General features: G+C 41.2%; 1 protein-coding gene across 12 annotated transcripts in view; it reads left to right on the plus strand.

The window, feature by feature from the left end:
• KLF12 (KLF transcription factor 12) overlaps positions 1-20,061 on the plus strand; it is a 264,047-nt gene that overhangs the window by 200,186 nt on the left and 43,800 nt on the right. For all 12 annotated transcript variants that reach the window (XM_064408576.1, XM_064408582.1, XM_064408575.1 and 9 more), the window contains one exon: positions 9,275-9,432. In XM_064408576.1, the coding sequence (XP_064264646.1) occupies positions 9,275-9,432 (158 nt within the window). The remainder of the gene's footprint in view (positions 1-9,274; positions 9,433-20,061) is intronic.

Below are 20,061 nucleotides of genomic sequence, written 5' to 3' on the forward strand. Positions count from 1 at the left end.
TCCTGCACTAGAAAGTGGAGGGTCTGTGCTCTTTGAACAAATAACCAGAACAAATGTGAAGGGCATGAATAAATGTACATACTCATCCTATTTCCATGAAGAACATTTCAGCTCATCCCATGTGTGCAGAAGAGTTGTTTTTATTTCCCTTTTTAAATAATTTTCTGCTGAGATTACCAGTATTGACAAGGCTTGTTTGCAATACGTGTTTCCAGAAAAGTGTGAAGGAAAAGTATGAATCAGCAACAGAAGAGGTAAAAAGCAGGGCCCTGTGATCTCAGAGCTGAGTTTGTAGGTGCTCAGTTACCCAATTTTCTGCTCTGTTTAAAAGGAAACAAGAAAGAACAGACTGGGCATTGATGCAGCCTCTGTCTGGAGGGAGAGTTAGTGCGGCTGGAGAGCCTGTGAATGATCACTGCTGTTCTGCCAGCTATGAAAGGAGGGGAGGAAATAAGATGCTTTTTCCCTGCTAGACCAGGTTCAGCTCCCAGGCCTGAGCTAGCATGCATCAAACGTGTGGCATACAGGATTTCAGAAATTCTTCCTACTTTCAAGAAGATGCTTTGTCTTCAGATCCAAAAAACCAGACCCTTGCCCATGTACTTTAGTCCACTTGCAAGTTAATTGTGAAAGCACATTTCCCCACTTCTTGAGGTTTCCTTTTTTTCATTAATTTTCTCTCCTGTTGAGAAAAAAACATCAGGCTAAAGCAAAGTAAGCTAATTTTGGAGGTTTTTCTAAGAGAAGTGAAGCTTTATGTTACCTCATGGTCACTTAGTAATATTTCATTACAATGTGTAGATATATGTGTTTATGAATATAAACACCTTGTAGAAGCTATTTAGAAAAAAACAAGGATTCATTAGAAACTCTCTTTAGAATATAAGTGTGGCTGAGCACTGGAACTCAATGCCCAGAAAACTGTTGCTGGCTTTTTGTTTGGATTTTTTATATTGCCTTCAAACATTTTCATCTTTAAACAGGACAAGACTGTGAACAACTTGATCTAACTCTGAAGAATCTTGCTGAGTAGAAAATGTATAGTTCCCTCCACAGATGAGTTTTTCTGTTAGTCTTTATTCCATGACAATACACCATGTTAAAAAAAAAGAGGTGTTAACGTGGGCTTTGACATCCAGAACAGTTTTTGCACTCTGTTCAGCCATCCTGATGAGCTGGAAGGGTCAGTATTGCAGCTGTGCATCCTCAGTAATATGCACATGTTAGAAAAAAATACTTCTAAACATATGTAAGCTGCTGTCATGTGTCACCTCAGAATCTCTGACAAAATCTAAGGACAAGTGTCTCATTTAAAATGAGTCCATCTGTCCAAACCAAGGGAAAGGCAGAGCAGTGAAACAGAATTATGTTTAATATTACTGAAAATGTTAAATCTGTGTGTAAAACATAATAGCCTTCCTGTCAAATGTTTCTAAAACCTTTCAGGTAGGAACAAACTCTGTATGCTCTGGCATGTTAGGAGAAACGTTAGATTCATCCTTGTTAAGGAGCATCTCAGTAATTCAGTAGGGCTGTTGTGGGAGTTGCTGTTGCCCATGTTTGGCTGCTGCTGGATGTAGTAGTGCAAGTTGTCATACAGCTATGAACTTCCTCAAAACCAGGAAGAAACATTTTAGTAATGTAGGCAATGCCTAGTGCAAGGCAGTTAGCATGGAATTCCTTTGCTTTTTCACACAATAGCTCTCTAGGGTAAAACTTTGTCTGTTAATTAGGGGGAGATAGATGGAAAAGTTTTGCTTTGGGGTGGGGTTTGTTTTTGGGGTTTTTTTCCTGTGACATTTCAGAGTTCGTCATAGATTTGATTTGTGGGTTTTCTTTGTCAGAAATGCTTTACAGTCCTCCAGTCACCAGATCTGGGGGGTGTGCTGGAGCATGTCAGAGATGCTTTGTGGCCCAGCTTCCTTTCCTTAGAAAGCCAGAAGAGAGGAGCAGCATGAAAGAGGAGAATAGGGTGTGTATTTGGGTCTCAGCCCACTGTGGAGCTGGAATGCACCTCAGAACACCAAATCCTAAGAGCTGGAAAGTGCCCCTGGATCCTACAGCACGAATATAGATCAGAAAGATCAAACAAATGTCTCATGTCTCAGCTTAATGCAGCTGATTACAGAAGTGATGAATAGTTTTTGGTAAGGTGTGCTGTGGTTTACCTTAGTGCTTTTCTTAGTAGGCCCCAAAGTTCTTTCCTTTTGGCAGAAGTTTGTTCCATGTATAGTGCTGCCACTTCCATCCCAGCCAGAGCAATGTTGTGGCACACTCAGGTTTTGCAAGGCAGCTCAGCAGTTCAGGTACCTTTATCTGGTCTCAACAGTAAATGCTGCAGGTAAACTCAAGGTCAAAGTTGTGCAGGGTGTTTTGTTTGGTGACCGCCCAGGTCAGGAGTACATAGATGTGTGGGAATGGCCATATGGAGCTGGAGCAGAGGATTCTCTTTACCAGGGTCCTGCCTCTGGCAGCAGCCAGTGGTGGATATCTAGTTCAGAGCATAACAGGAGAAACTTCTGTGCTCCTACTCCCATCTACCCATCTGCTCCTTGTGCAGCTTCAGTTCAAGCACTTTCTGAACCAAATGTATTCACATCATCTTTTATCTCTGTCTTGTTTATCCATGTAATTTTCCTATTTAATATGTGTGCTGTTTGTGTATGCTGCCAAATTTCTCCTTTCTTTCTTGACAAAAAGTATAATTTTGAGTATTACATCACCTTAAAGTATAGTGATTGAAGTAACTGCTGCTAATAAAAGAGTAGCACATATTTTCCTTTTATGATCACCTTAAGTACTTCTTGATATGTTTTAATGTCTAACATTCCTAAGGCAGCTGTTTGCCTTTCATGAAACATTAAATAGAATCTAAGAATCAAAGAGGAGAAAAAATACATGTGTATATATGTATGTGCATCTGTTTATGAACCGGGGACAGTAGCAACTTCGTAATTTTTTTTTTTAATAAATATTCAAATGAAGATTTTTATCAGGTGAGGGCACTGATATTTAAGCATTTTATAGCAAAAAACCTACTATGTTTTATATAGTAGGATTTTGGCATCTGACTACTAGAAGGAGTTTTATAAATTGTAATGAGAAATAAAATCCATATCATATTTCTTCATGGTGTAGTGTGTAGTGTTACTGCTGTCCTGAGTGGGATGGTAACATTACATGACATACCAGAAAATGAAATTACATTATGTGAAAAGGTGTTACAAAATAAAGTAATTGAGAGTTGGCATCTAGGAAATGCTATTAAAAGCCACTTTTCAAAAAGGCATGGGGTACTCACATGTCTGTTAGCATGTGAAACTTAAGGTCTTAACTAACAGAAGATACTTTGTCTTAAGTGGCATCAGCTCCATAAATGTGTGGTGTGCTGCTGTGGGTGTGTTCATTCAGAAGAGTGCCAGAGGAGCCAAGCGAAGTTGTTGGGACTGTGGTCATCCCTACTGCTGAGGGTTCTTGGTGGGCAGCTGCCCTGGGAGACAGAGGAGTGACAGCTGCCGTGGGAGTGAGTGAACATGCTGTTCGGTGTGCCCAGGGGGTGCCATCCCACACTGAATCCAAAATCTAGGATTTAAAAACATTATGTCTGTAGTTAGTCACTTAACAGCTCTAGTTTCTAGAAATGTTAAGCAGCCAAAACCCATGATGCTTCTTTCTGCAGCCCTGGTTCCTTTTGAACACTGAACAAATGCTAGAGATCCAAGGATTTCCTTCAACTGCTCATTATCATCTGAATGCAGGCATGTAGTACTCTAGTTTTCTGCTTTTATTTAATTTGCCTGCACTTTTAATTACTGTAATTTACAGGCTGACCCAGAAGCTTTACATGTCTCATAAAGTAAAGATTCACATTGCTAAATTTATACATTATTTGAATATTTGAGTATTGTATAGTGACATATTTTTCCCTTAAAAACATAAAACTTGTAAATATCGAATGTCTAAAATTGAACTGAGCACCCTCAGGTTATGACCCTCAGGATATGACTTCTTCTATCATGTATTGCCAAAGCACATCATCAGCTCATAGTTATTCGACATGGTCATATCTCCCAGTTTTTGTTTTCAGCTTATCTGTTTATGTGGTTATTTTTCTGTGTGTTTTATACTCAAATATTACAAGAAGCAACATTTCTGTGGAACAAAAGCTGGATTTTCCAGTTGTTCCTGATGTTGATTGCTTATGTTCACATTCTCTATTTCTTCACACATATTCTAAATTTACATGGAAGCTGTGGTAATCACAACTGGTTCCCAGTAAAAGGGGTGGTGACAGTCCCCTAACCCATGGCCACAGGTTCCCATCCCCTGCCATGTGTCTGTGCAGGTACTTGGCAGACTGTCCTGCTTAGGGAGTCAAGCTACCAAAAGCTTCTCGGATTTTTTTTGGCTGAATTTTCTTCTTGTTACTGTGGGTGCTGCACTGGCTTGCTGCAGAATCAGGCAGGTGCCGGTGCCAACACAACAGAAAGCAGCTGGAGTGGGACTGTCCTGATGTGCCATCTCAGCCAAATCCTGTACTCAGAGCCCAGGGGCTGAGAAGCACAAGAGGACCACAACTGTGGTGTGTTACACAGTTGAGTGGCTGTCCTGCTGAGCCCCTCATCCAGGCTGAGCAGATGCTGCACAGGTATGAGCCCCATCTGGTTTTTCTTCCCATAGTAGCCAGAGTGGAGGGGACATGGCTGATACATCCTGGGCCTCACCCCAAAGGGAAGCGAGCATCTGCTTTTAGCAGCCATGGATTGTTATTAGGGTGCAACCACAAGTGTCTCAGTTAACTACAGGGCCAGCTAGAGAGGAAGGTAATGCAGCCTGATTGCTGTAGAGGAGAGACTTAGGTAAGGTGACCGGGATGTTGGGTACAAACTGGTTCGACCTGTTAGCCCTGGATCAATGTGTTTTCCATGAGGACTTCGGAGGCAGGCAGGATGTGTTACCAGATAGTCTGAGCTTGTAGTGGAGGGGCCAAGGAGGAGTAAAACTGGTAATCACAAGCATGAAGATGCAACTCTGGGACACTGTTTGGGTTTGTAGAGCAAAGAGTAAGGCGTGGCTTGCTGCATGTCCCTCAGTCCTTGCTGGCCATGTCAGCCAGCCCTTGGCCGCCTCACTGGGATGCCAGCAGCACCCAGGAGCTTGTGCTTGGGTGGCCAAAGGTGACCCTGAGTGTTTGCCACAGGGTGAGTGCACTTGAGCACACTGTGAGTGGGGAGCAGCCGGTGTGCAGGGACTTGGGTTGTGTCACGATACTGAGCACAGTTCAAGGCTTTAATAAACAAACTCTGTTCCCCAGGCAGCTCTGCTTGACATATTGCTCAGAAAACACAGGATCACTACACAGACACCCATTACATGTGGTTAAAATGTAAGAACATTATATGTTTTTAACAGTGTTACTGCCTGTGCCAGCGGCTATTCACTGTCCACACAGAACAGAGTCAAAGCATCTAGGAAGTCATGGGCAGCAGTCATAGAAAGTGAAAATAATCCTGCAGCCAGGTTTGTTATGATCCACATCTCCTGCAGTGCAGATCGCGTTCAGCAGAACTTCATGGCCATCTAGTGGTGAAGCCCCAGTCGGTGTTAGCTTTTGCAGACTTCTATCAGAGAGACAAGAACTTGGCCATGTGTGAGTTGCAAAGATGTATGTTTTCACTTCTAACTGGAGGTAACACAGCTGAATTTTTATAAATCACCCTAAATGCTCGCATTGGTTTTATTCATTTAACCCTACGAACTGTACTGAGTACAGGTGTTGCAGCGGTCATGGAGGCAGCCAGCAGTCCCCCAGAGCTCCCATTAGGTGTAACAATTTCTACACTAACATAGAAATTACACTGGTTTTAGAAATAACGAGCTGCAAATAAATAAACATCAAGCTGACAGATCAGAACCCAGTTTTCTTCTTTGTTGATTTATCTTTCAAACTTCTTGTTTCAGCAGTAATTTAATACATCCTGCTGAGCTGTTAAGTGTGGCATCAATCCTACTGCAAAAGCCCACCTTGAGCCTTAAAGGCTGCCTGAGATCATGGCCATTCACAGAAGAATTGGAAGCTCCTCCTCAGGGTACCCTGGTGGCTCTTGGCTGATGACAGGTTTCCAAGTCTTCCCTCTGTGCAGTTGCTGGGGGGACACTTAAATTTGAAGGAGGCTGCTACTATATGGTTTGGGTTTGTGGTCTTTTTTTGTGCTGTTTTTCCTTTATTTATTTATTTTATAGAATTTTAAACAAACTAAAAGTAAGTTGAAAAAAATAAATGCCTGTGATTTCCTTGACACATTTCAAAGTCTTTGTCTGCCATGGTGCCATCAAGCAGTAGTTTTGGAAACCCTGTCCTGACCAGAGACACCACAGCCCCTATGGCCTTCAAAAGGCACCAAATGTGGTTTTGAGGACTTTCCTTCTGTCTATGTGGTCAGTGTGGGTATTTTATAGAAATTGGTTGAGAAAGGAGAGGGTGTCCCTTTACTGTTTGCATGTCAAAGGGAAGGAACATCAGCAAATCATCTGGAACTTACTGTGAGAGGGGCTAACCTGAAGAAGCTCAAAAAAACACTGTGCTTTTTTTAGGGTCTTCGGTGATATCCCCATTTAAAGTCACACAGCTTTTGCAAGGCTAAAACCAAGCTGGTGATGTCAGGTGGATTCTGGCTCCTTTACCACTATTGAACTTGTCTGTCCTGGGGGTCCCCCTGTGACACAGCAGTTGAAGTGGCAGAGGAAAACCACCTTGAACATATGCTCTCACTTGCCATGTGGGTCTCCTCTGCTGGTTAGTTTGTAGTTTACGCTGCAGGGCTGCAAAGGAAAGGCATGAGGTGACATTTGGTGGTTCTAGTTGACAAGAGCTTTTCTCCTTGCTGTGCTGAGCAAGTGATGACTGTGAAGCTCTCAGGGGATGGTGACAATATTCATCACCTCCGTGGCTTACTCAGTTATTTTCCCTCCTGTGGCATAAGTAGGGTGCTACACTTTTTAGAAAGAGGGAGCAGCAGCATTGATCATGTGCCACCTTCGTGACACTGCTCTGTGCCATCCTCTTCTGTATAAATATCTGGGAAAGCACAGAGCGGTTCCCAGCAGTGAGGTCACTTTCTCATATGTGACAAATAGCTTTTTATGAGGTGCTGACTCTTCTCAAGGTTCAGTTTGTCTCGGGGCAGGAAATTGTAGCATAATTTTAAGCTTGATTCTCCTCCTATTTAAATAAGCTGTACTATCCAGGATCTGAACACTCTGTTACAAAATAGGGTTTTAAGACAGCTCAGAAGTTGCTTGCAGCAAAAAGGATGCACAAATACTTGCTTTTAAAGATCAGGATTTCCTAGTTTTGAGCACTGGATTTTGTATGTTCAGTATTGAGCTTTAACGTTTGATTTACAAGTTTGCTTTTATTTCAGCTGGTGGATGTTTAAAAAAAAAAACCCTACTGGAGTAGTGAAACCACTCTCAGTGAATTGTCTAACCCGAGACTTTTATTTGTTCTGGGATTCAGAACAATTGCTTAAATGCAATTCCTAAGCCATTTCTGTGAGAGCTAGACATACCTGTATTCCAGTCATATAGTTAAAGTGCTAATGTTTCTTACTCTCTTGGGGACAGTTTTTGCCAGCTAACATTACTACAGATCTCTATCCACTTCTGTCTCCATTTCAGGAATTCTCTGCACATCTGTTTACATGCACCATATTATAGGCAAAAATAATTAATCTGGAGAATCTCTTGCCTTCAGGTGAATATGAATATGTGTTAAAAGAGTACTATTCAGAAAGAAAGTACTTTTTTTTCCCCCATTAGTGCTTCAAATTAGGATTGTACTGTGAAAATACTTAAACAAAAATAAAACTGCCTAATTTGGACTACCACTAATTCAAGGCTTAGAGATTTGTATGGAGAGAATTAGAACATTGGTGAAATCATGTACTAATGGTGTGAGATGCTTTATACAAACATTTAACCCCATATGAGTAGTCCTCAGCGAGTTCAGTGTGTGCCGTAACAGCTACAGCTGTGCAGGAGCTCCTCTGACAGGAACTTGCAGGTTGGTGTTGACAGAGGTGCCTTCCAGCAGAAGCATCAACATCAGTGCTTCTTTCAGATGCCTGCCTTAGTAGCTCCCCCAAAGGTTCATGCTTTTTGTTCAGATTGATCTTAAGAGTCTAAAAGAGCAGGCTAATGAGTCTGTAGCCCATTTACCCTGAATGTCAATAAACCTGGGAAGCCCCAGAAACCCGATGAAGGGCAGAGTTGTTCCAGTACTTAACTAAACAGGCTGCTGTAGCTGTGGGTGATGGTGGTTGCTGTGCAATATAATCGTAGTGAGGTTGATAGGATGATCAGTTAATAATGATTTATGGCTGGGTGGTATGATTACTGGCAGTCAATGAGGGTTTGAATCACGGCCTTCCAACTTGATAATAACTTATCTAAGCAAGCCAAATGCATTGCGGTAGCAAGGCTTTTTCAAGTAATACATCCAGCACAGACTGTACTTAGAAACTCATGCAACATTACTTCAATGCTGTATTTTTAATTGCTTAAAATTAGGGTAACTGATAGGCTGTAGGACATTGCTGTAAATGGAGTATCTTTGATAAGCATTTATGTGTTTCTGTGGGGATTGTTCTCTGGCCTTGTTCTTAAACTTCATTTATCAGTGGTCTGAAAGAAAATAAATTTCATTGGCTTGCACGTGATAGATTGAGAACTGCTAAATGGGAAAATGGAAAAATCACTGCTTCAGAGTGATCTGGATCTATTAGCAGTCTGTATTCAAGCAAACAACAGGTGTTTGGCCTAATGCGAGGATCCATAGTTCAGATCTGGGTACTGGAAACACTTTTTCATAAAAGGTTTCAGGCTTTTTATCTATTTAAACTTGTCAAAGAGAAGTTATGGAGGCTATATATAAACCTGTTTAGAAAACAGTTCAGTGAGCTTGTGCCTGGTCACATGTCAAATAGAAATAGAGCTCAGATAAAGTCAGGCTGCTTCATTATTGGAGCAGTATTTCAAGTATCATGGTGGGGTTTTTTGGGCAGTAAGCACTTCTGCATCAAAACTTCAGTTGTTTCATACTGCAGAATATGCTCTAGTTCAAGCACTAATTGTGTCAAAATGTTGAAAGGGAAATAGATAATTCATTTTCTATGTCACTTCTAGCACAGTCTCTTCTGGTACAGCTGATTTTTTGGGACCAGGCTATACACCATGCTCTTGCTTCATTTTCTGCTTCTGTTCTGTTTTTCAGTTCAATTTCACCGTTCAGTATTGAGAGCACAAGGCGTCAGAGGAGGTCTGAGTCTCCAGACTCCAGGAAGCGGCGTATCCATCGGTGTGACTTTGAGGGGTGCAACAAAGTGTACACAAAAAGCTCCCACCTGAAGGCTCACCGGAGAACGCACACAGGTAAGATTTGCTGGCACTGTGCACTGTGGTTGAGACAAGTGGGTGCCTTTCTGTTCAGTTTAGGGCATAATGAGCTTGTCATCCTACACTAATAGCCGAAGGCCTGTACCTGAATAACAGAGATGTCTGTGAGTGCATTGGCATTCTGGTGCAAATCAGGTGTCAGCACAAGACTGGTGCACCAACCAGACTCTTCTCAGATGAAACTCAACAGAAAAGTGGCCTCTGGGGACATACTTGATGTGCTTCAACACAGTGTGGTCATTGCTTGGGACCAGCCAGAGCTAGTCCAGAGAAAACCCTCAAAAGCATATAGTGTGGTCATGAATCTTCAGCAACATTTTTTTTCCTCTACAGACCTGTTTGTTTTGAAACTACTTGCTTTTACAGATGTAGCCTATGGATGCCAGGAGCTCCTGAAATCCTTCAGTTCAATTCAAGTGTAAACTCAAGTCCTCAATATGTCTTTCTAGAGGCTTTCAGAGGCAGCTGTCCCATACTGGAGAGGGAAGTCATCACTGTATGAGAATCAGTCACACTAGATTCCTACAGCAGAAATGCAAGAGAGATGCTTAGAGGAGCTGGGCCCCATTCAGGGGTGACCATACTTGACACTCAGTCAATACCTGGTGTCCTCATTAACTTTATGGGCTGTAACTAATCTGTATGGCAGGCATGTAAGGGTAGCTGAAGCAGTGATGTGTAATAGTTCTAATTTTATTGTGGATAAACTCAGGAGCAGCAATTTGAAGTTATCAAGAGCAAGTCTAAAAGGGGATTGATTGGATAGCTGGAAAGGTAGTGAACAGAACGCTCTGAGCCTCAGTGCTATTCCTTACTCTGATGCTGATTTGCTTAAATTAAATTTATTGATTTCTCTGCTCTTAATGGACTTCAGCATTCCTGTAACTCCTTGGAGGAAAGATGGTGTTTATCCAGTGTATAGGACAATGTTGTTCTTTGCTGAGAATCTGCTGGTGCTTTCTGTGATCTGATGTACTCTAAAGAGTATGACATATTATTTTAGAAAATTAAGTGAAGGCCTCTCCATTTCGAATGAGGCTGCATCTCCATCACTTTTTCCAATATGTCTTTTGGCTGGTAGGACTTCTGTTGAGAGGAGTTCTGAACAAGGCTCCATCCTAATATCCCCTACTAAAACAATTTCTGTAGGGTAAGAGTCCCTTCCTTAAACAACAGAAATGTTCTGGTGATCTGGAAATTTCATTACATTTCCTTACAGGCCAGTTTTTCTGGTTTCTTCATATCTTCCCATTTAGATGACCCTTCTGCTCTCTCATTATTTGTCATGTCCTGTCTTAATTCTTTTTTCATCTTCCCTCTTTTTCCCACCTTAAATGTGGTCTTTCATCCCTACTCTTCTAATATCTTTTATATACCCCTACCCTGTCACCATTTTCTGTCATTCTTGTTTTACCTCTTTTATCCCAGTCTCTTCTCTGTCATTTTCCTTCTCCCTGCTGGATTTAGGTGTTGTTTCTTTTCTTGCCTGTATCACCCTTTGAGCGTTACACATCTGTAACAAATTCAAAGACAGAGAGCCCAGCAGAGAAGAGCTGTAGATGGTTTGGTTTGAAACAAAAATACCATTTATCTGCTTACACCACAAGGAAGTCACTCTTTTCTATCCTGTCAGGCTGGCAACCAGCCCAGGAGTACAAGCAATCATCATGTGAGTTACCAAACTAGATGTGGACGACCTCAGAAATGTCACACCCAAGGCAGCCCAGAAACAGAAGAGCCTCTTTTCTGCAGTGACATTTTAAAACACTGAGAATTACATTTGTCAGAATTACATCTGTAATTCGTCAGTGATCTCATGGGGCAGACTGGTGCTTGCAGGTAGTGCACCCAATTACTGTTAGGCAGTCAACAGCACTGAATCTCAGGCTGTGCACATAGGGTGCTCAGAAGTAGCCACTGAAGGCTTGAGGGGGATTGTAGGAAATCCCAAATTTAAGCATCTCTCCACCAGCACAAAAAGTAGTTTGTCTACCTGCTGTAATTGTAAGATCCATATTCCCAGCTGTGGTTCCCTGGCAGCTGGATGTCAAGGCTATGCTATCTGTCTGGGATCTCTGGGTAGTCAGAGAAGAGGGATTGGCACCTCTGGGGCATATTATTCCCTCTTGAGGTATACCCAGAGATTGGCTTGCAAAGGTGCTTCTCTTTCACTGCTGAGTACAGAGGAAGCCCAGATACCTGCCAGGCTGTGAGTTGACTGAAATGGATTTCCACGCCAAAATACAACTGCCTGAACTGTTTTGTATTCATGCTGGTAGTGGGTTTATTACTTCAGGGAAAACGAGAAATAACATTGAATCAAAAACCTCCATTAAATAGTGAGCTGATAACGGCTTTATAGTGACATTGCAGCAGGCTTGATGAAAGACGTGAAATCTATAAAAAATGGTCAGTGCTGAATTTAACCAGTAGATCCAGTGAGAAAACCTGTGTTATGCTGTTAAAATTAAATGTGCTTTACAGGACACTTCAGAGGTCTTGATAAGAAGTTGGTAAATTCAGACTTGCATGTAGCCTTGGCCATGAGCGTACTCATCTTGTACTTGGCCATGTACTAATCTCATCTTGCATTTTTTATCTTGGCCTTTACTTTTGCTTCAGGCAAAAGAAGTTAATTATTCACGTATGACCCACAGTAATTAGTGCAGTTTTGGATAAGTATAAATGAAGTATGACAGCTATGCACGCAAGAGTGAGCAAGTTTCAGTAGGAAACTTTCTGAGAAAAGATCACAGAAACTCAGCATTGCATAATCTGTACCTTATTTTTTTTAGGCAGGCTGATCTTGCTGACAGTTGTTTACCTAAGCAGCATGTTCTTGAGAACTTTTTTTTTCTATGATCTTAAAGATCTTTTCCAAACTACATTATTTTGTGTGCATAGTCACTGAAACATTCACAGTAGTTTAGACTCAGGAGGAAAAACGATGTGGTGTTATGATAGGATGAACAGATTTGTTGGTTGAAAGGTGTACTTCTTTTCATCCTAATGGAGACCAGAAACAGAGTATTATAGATGGTAACAGCTGAATTTCATTCTCTTGCAGTAACTCCTATGTTTTTTAAGTATGCTGTCAACTAGCTCCTCAATATTTGCCACCAGTGTCCTCAAAACTTGGTGTGTTGGTGTGGGCATGGAGTCCACTGGGGGGCGGACTTGAATTATGTATTGTCTCTCTGACTGGGAAAGCTGCAAGTGAAACCTGTGATAGATAGAGTATTGCATAAAGCACAAGCACTGGTATTAAATTTCTCTTTCTAGTATCAGCTTCTTGGTTTTGTTTTGCCAGATCATCAAATAAAGCTATCAGGAGGTATCAGGTGTGATGAGAGCCTTCAGGGCTCGCAGGCAATCTCGCAGCTCAGGTTTATCAACTCTTTCTGCAAGGAGAAACTGTGAGAAATTGGCTCACTGGACCTGCATTGAGCTAGTTTCTGCTTCAATGAACTTAAAGAAAATTACTAATATGTGACTCTGCAAAGGAATAATCTTTAAAAATGGGAGAACCAGCAGTCATGGGTTGCATTCCCAGTTTGTGTTCATCTGTGTTGCACTTGGCACAGGTGCTGGTGCTGGCCCCAAGAATGGGGAGAGTGTAAATGCTGTTTCCAAGGGCTGTGCACCTGTGCAGCCGTGGTGGGACCCACCTTCTGCACTGTGGTGCTTTTACTATGAAGTTGGAGAAGAAAACAAGACAGAATGCTATTTTATGATCTGTAGTGTCTGTTTCAGTCCTTTTAAGCAGTACTAAAGTTGCCATTGACACTTCCAGTAGGACATCTGAGTCCTACAGACAGAGTAATACTGGTTCTTTCCACTGTATGAACATCTAAACATCTGAAGTTGCTCATGGTTAAATCCAGTTCTAGTTCATCATGGCTGCCCCCTTAGCACATGGAGAAGCCTAAGGAGTTTAAAACATTGTATGAATCATCCTGAAGAAGTCAACAAAGAAAGAAGCTGCCTGCTTTGAGGTAATGTGGGACCTTATCTTAGCGTCTGAAACACAAGAGATTTGTTCCCTGTCTCTCGCCTCCACAGGATTTTCATTTACTGTGGTAGAAATCAGCATTCTGTATTTCTGTGCAACCTTATTTCAGTTGTTAGTTAAAAATTTCTGGTAGAACGTGACAGTGCGGCTTTCTGGGGTCAACAGCAGCAAAAGCCTGGGACTTTCCAGGCAGCATGAAGTGGGAATGGATTTAATCCATGGGTGTAGGCACCATGTATCCACAGGCATGGCTTTGCTCCTGCCTCGGAGCAGGAGGCCAAGGTCTGTAACCAGAGCACTTTTGTGGGACTCAGACACTGGGCTGAAGTGCTGCTCTTTGTCCTGCCCCAGGTGGCACTGGGTCTGAGGAACCCTTCTGAGTGCTGCTGCTGCAGTAGAGGGGCTGCTCTGTCAGGCTCCTGCAGAGCCAGGCTGAATATAGCCCCCAGGCCAGGTGAATTGTTTTAGTGTTTGGTGCTTTGTCCTTGATCAACGCCTATATCATTCCTGAGAGATGAGAGCAAATACCTTTGCCACAGACGTAATGAAGCCTATTTTTCAGTGTCAAGGGGTCTTCAGCAGTTTTACATGGAGACAGTAAACATCTCAGAAGTACAGATTTGTACCTGAGAAAATGACAGCATTCCCTCCCCAAGATGTTCCTTTGTAGCTGTGTTGAAACACCACCCTGGAAGAGAGCGGACTAGTGAGTACATGGGTGTTTTATTTAGTCTGTGCTTTTTCAAACATTGCATTCCTCTCACTCACTGTTGCTCCATATATTATTTTAATATGAAAGAGCCCCTGTCATTAGTCTTTGTTCACATTTTCCTTTGAGCGCTTTCAGAGTGGACTTAAAAAGTCAGAGGCACCAAAAAAGCTATTTTTGTTCTGTAGGTTTTAAAACTCCATTCATTACCTGTTGTTTTTTTAAGGTCTGTTTAATGCCTTTTGCTAACTATAAGTTCCAGAGAGATATTTACAGATTTGTAATCCCTTCTTTAGACAAATACTGAGAAGAAGTAACATTTTTTAAATAATCTGTCTGGATTTTACTTGAACTGTGTAGATTTTTGGTCTCTTAACACCTCTTTGTCACCCACCTGCCAGACTCACTCTTGAATACCCCAGCTTTTCTTTCTCATGCCCTATGTACTCCTTGTCCCTGAGCTCTTCTTGTACCATGCAAATCTGTCAAGTGAAAAAACCTCCAAAAGCAGGTCCATATGCTGTTTCAGAAACCGGGAATTTAAATAAACAAAATCAATTTAAAAATTAATTTGCTTTAAGTAAAATAGGAGGGTCTATTTGTGTTGGGTGATGCTTTTATTTTCTAAGAAATACTTTCTTTGAGTGTTTAAAATTTACTGCCAGTTTCAATAAACAGTAGAGCTTTCCAATGTGAAAACTAGTATATTTCACAGAAGTTTTCCTTTCTAGTCTTTCTGCTCTTTCTTCATGCAGTTTCTCTTTAGAAGATAAACTGATTATTTAATAAATGAAACCCCAACCTACTGCCATTGATGTGGCAGGCTTCACATTTCAGGACAGAAATATATTTAAGAGCAGCTATCTGCTGGTGCAGTAAGTACCAGGAGTGTAAGGGCAGGCTCACCAAAGCCACCACAGCCTAGAAGGGTGATGTCCAAGTGGGAACCTCTGGATGTACTGAGATGGTTGTCTGAGCCCAGCTAGTTACAGGCAGGGGTCCATACCAGAAGGAACTTGTACATCCAGTTCTCTTCCAATAGCTGCTCTGTGGAAAGTTAAATGGTTTCTGGCACGTTTTGCAAGCTCTGAATTCACCTTACACACAGGGAGTCATTCCTCTGCATTGTAGGTCTGATGCTGTGCCGATATGGAAGAGTGCCCGTGTGGTTATTCCAAGGCACTTTGATGGGAAAGCGAGTCTAATTGCGTCTGTGATTACTTGCAGTCTCAAGGTTATGAAAAATATTTTCAACAGTGCCCCTTGACTTTGTAAATATGGGGTGCATATGTGTTTTGTCTGTGTGTGGCACGAGGGAATAATGATAATTTCATTATGCAGAATAAGATTTTTCTCTAAGCCAACCTTTCAGTACTTAATGCTCTACCTCCAAAGAACTGCAGTTCATCTGAGGTCTCTGGCGTGATTGTGTAGCCCTGAAGTGCCATGAAGGCAAGAAAGATGTCTTTACTCCCACTGCTTCCAAAACATTTTCCCAGATGTTGCACCCAGACCTGGAGGAATAAATACACAGTACAGGGTTTCCAACTCTTGCAGCCCACTCTGTCCCCAGCAGAGGGAACAATAATTTGCTACTGGTGATAACCCATGTTTTTTGGGAAGTGTGTCTGAAGTTTCTTGTGCCCATCCATTCCTTGTCAGGGCAACCTTGGATCAGAAGCACAGTCTTTGAGAGTGCAGCATGCTCAAAACTGCAAGTAAGCATCATAAAAGCTTTTTAAAAAATGTTTTGTTCAGGTTTTGTTCAGGTTTTCTTCTTTCCTGCTTTTTTTTTTTTTCCATGCATAAAAGCAAACAAGAGGTAGATCCTGAAAATTAGTGTTTTCACTCTTCACTTTTTTTGCAAATAAGCAGTTAGAAACATGGGTAAATTCTGCAAAAACTTCTTGGTTTTTGGGAAAGTAAAAAGATCTGATGAAACTTGTGCAGGATGAGGAGTTACTGTCTGCACTTCAGTTTTCTTCATGTAGGATATGAAATCGTGGGTGGTATTTTGTCACATTAATGAGCTTTCCCCTTGTCTCTTCTCGTGCATATTTTTTCAGCTAATATTTTTCTGTTGTATTATATATATTTAATCTGATTTTTATTGTGATAAAAATTAGTATATCTTCTTTTGGGATGTTTAATTCCATTTCCAACTCACTTAAATGGGAGATGGGTTTTTTAATGCTCCGTTTCTATACACAGCTCAGCACAGCAGTGCCCATCCTCTGCTTGAGCCTGACTTCTAGCACAGTGCAAACACCAAATAATCAGTTGTGCAAAACTGTGAGACCAAGCTGATCCCTTGGAGCTTTTGAGTTATTTTTTTGTTTTGGGTTTTCTTTATTATTTCTTTGGCAGGTTTCATTGTTGGTTTGGGGTTTCTGGTTTGTTTGTTTTTTTCAAGAAACAAAAGGAAAGTCTAAGTTTCATACTGCGAAGCATGAGTATTTCTCTTGATGAACATGGTGGGACAATGCTCAGAGGAGTGACGTACCAGCACTGAAGGTGGATGGGTAGGAAAGTGTGACTTGTTTGGTGCCTCCCTTGCAGTTGCAGACCACAGTGAAGGAAAGTTGTTTTATTTGTAGAAAGCCAGACTAAAGGCCAAGACTGCAGCACGCCAGTTAAGGAGAGTAAATGTGCAGATCTGCTGGCTCCATACACTTGGCTGCTGATGGAAGTATGGATCTGTTGCATCACCTTTCCCAAATACTTTAGTGAGTGAAGGCTGCCATAAGAAGCAAAACCTCATTTTTTTCCCACAGCACTGGAAATTCAGTAGTCCCATGTATTTGCTATGGCTGTTGTGAAGAAGAAAACTTCATGTCATCTTTCACTGCAGATATATCTATAACAGATATATGTTAAGTGTCTATGTATATGTACTTAACATATACTTAAAAACTTACTTATACACACAATGTCACACAGGAAACAAGTTTTAGGAAGGTTAATAAAATTATATTTTTCATGAACTGTTTGGGTTTGATCTGGCTTCTGGATTCAGGTGTGCAGGAAGAGGCCTTTTACATTTCCAAATGTTTCACTTTTTCTATTTTTACAGGAGTTAAAATTTATCATACTGCATCAGCAGCGTCCTTGGCAATGTACATAATCCTTGTCCCCAAGCATTAATTCATTCACATGTCACATAGTGCTTAGTAGGGCCCATTCAGGGGCAAAGTCTCTGCAGAAGCCCCCAAAAGAGAAAATATGGACTTTGCTTGGATTCCCCCTCTTTCTCATTTTTCTGTACATGTGGTTACAGAACAGACCAGAGACTGATACAGTTGGTTTGCCTTCTTAAATTACAGCAAATTGAATTTTGTGATTTAAGTCCCAAAGGCTTTTTTGCTGGGATTTGTATTTAAATAGCATCAAACTGGGGCAGCTCTATACCTAGAGTGGCATGTAGGACAGCAGTAGTGGAAGGAAAGAAGTAGGGTTGCCAAACTAGGGACTGGTCGTGCTGGGGGAGTGAGAAGAAGGGCCAGGATGGCAAACAGGACCAAAGCTCATCAGTGCAGTGAAATGAAAATGTGTTTGTGTGTTTTGATGTGAGAAAAGGACTCCCACCTGAATTATCACAAAAGGAGTTTGTAAATAATGAGTTCAAGGGCTGCCAAAGTGTAATGAATTTCTGTCTCTTCTTCTATAGTTGAGGTTGTCACTGTATATTTGAACTGAAGAAATTGTTTTGTTCCTGGTTTCCACATGAAGAAACCACATCCCTGTCCTTTGCCTAAGTCAGGCTGAGAACAAGAAATAAAAACCTGAACTTCAAGACGTGTCCCAGGCAGCACAGCATGTTCCTGTTCTGCTCGTAGAAATTGTTTTGCCAGACTTGCTCAACTGATACAAAACTGATCTCTTCCTGGAAAGATATTTTATTTGCATATTTTGACAATACTGAAACATAAAAGTCAAATTGCCTATGTTCACTAGAGAGAGAGAGAGAGAGAGTGAATTAGTAACTGCATTACCTAAATAATTGAATTAGATTTTTGCATCAAAATGATTGAAAATATTTCAAAGTTTTAGAGGGTTTAAGCTAAGTTCTAGCACTTTCATTACAGGAAGTAAGGTGTTTCCTAATGTGTAAGTCATAGCCTTGCTGTTCACTCTTGGCAGTTTTGGGAAGGCTGATGCTTACTGGTTTGGTTTTCCTGCCTGCAGAATGAACTTGATATTTGTTACCCAGTACTACTGTGAAGAGAGACTTTTATGAGGGATTATGTTTTCAAAAAAGCTTTATAAGGCACTTGAAAGTTGTAAAGTGCTTGATAAGTGCTCTATTTTTTCATTAAAAAATTATACTAATAAAAATATCACATGAAATGTAAGAATTGTCATTTTTCCCTTTCCCCATGTCTGAAAGCTAAGCTACTCTCTTCCTCTGGGAGTGCCTGTGGATGTTCATTATCAGATAGTGTTTTGCTGTAAAAAGATTCTTTTCTGCCTGAAATTTCTTATTTTTAGTAGAAATGCAAAATCTAATTAGCCGTCATTTGTGGTTTTTAATGTATGATTTGTTCTCCTAGGGTCCTGTCAGTATGGATGCACTTAGGACTGTCCCGTGTGCTTCAGAACAATTCTGGTGTTTACATGGGAGCTGAAAACAGCTGACATAAATACTACACATTAGATATATTGCATAACATCCTGTAGCAGAAACCAAACCAGGAATCACCAGGAGATGTCCTCAACCCTGCAAAACTGGAGATCTGTTCACTTCGACTAGAAAATGTAGCATATCAGACATAGGCAGAGGCATGCTTGCTGGCTTCTTTCTGTTGTTCCAATTTGTTTTGGGCTAAATCCTTATGACCTCACTCTGTTTTTATGTGGGAAATACTTCCCCAAAATAATGACAGTAGAAACTTGGGGCATAAATATTTACATAGCAGAACTGGGCATGTTCCACCTATTAAACTGTGCAAATTTCACTAAAACCCATTTTATTTTGTGAATGGGGTAAGCGGTCATCTTCTCCATGCCCCCATCCTCCCTGTCTGGAATTACTACACAAACCTATACATCAGGATTTGTTTCCATATGCTATCTAACTTTTTCATTCACAAGGTAATGAAAGCTTAACATAGAGAAAAATCTGACTAGATTGCTAAACCTTTACCCCTGAACAGTCCCCTGTGTTTATTGTCTTTTATTTGGAATAAAAGTGTTAGCAACGTTTCAAGATGCTGCGTGCCACTGCAGGAAGGAGCTGCAGAGAAGTGACGTAATAACTCAAGAGTCATGGTGACAATTCCATGTGCAGAAAAAAATTGATAGATAGAGGAGTATCTGAAGAGGATATAAATAAGAAGGGACATGGCACTTATCTGTAATACCAGAAAGAGAGGGGAGCTGATGCCAGAGGAAGAGAACTGTTTACAGCTTGAGCACTGGGATATTTTCTGTCATGGTAGTAGACAGTGTTACCTCATGGTTGCCAAGAGCCTGTTAAACTGCTGGATAAATGAAACTTAAATAATACACAAGTGAAAGGAACTGCAAATGTGCAGAGGGAGTACATGGGGCATCTGCAGTTGCAGTAAATGGGGTTCTTTGCCTAAGGAATGAATATAAACCCAGCTCTGTTTCCTGGACTTCCAGAACAGTTTCCCTGCTGGCAGAGTTATCCATAACTATTTACATGGTGGTTTTGTGGTGTCTGTCTTTGAAACATCTGGTCTGGCATCAAACACTGTTGATACCAGCTAGTTGATGGGCAAAGGATAACTGCTGAGGAGCATCCCATGTGGGAAATTCTGCATGGCACAAAACAGACCCTGGTTCTTTTGTCTATTACATGGCATGTCTTGGGCTGGTACCTACACAGAGTTTTTTTAATAAGGAGTATGTGAATGTCATT

This window comes from Passer domesticus, chromosome 2, assembly GCF_036417665.1.
Source record: "Passer domesticus isolate bPasDom1 chromosome 2, bPasDom1.hap1, whole genome shotgun sequence".
NCBI lineage: Eukaryota > Metazoa > Chordata > Aves > Passeriformes > Passeridae > Passer > Passer domesticus.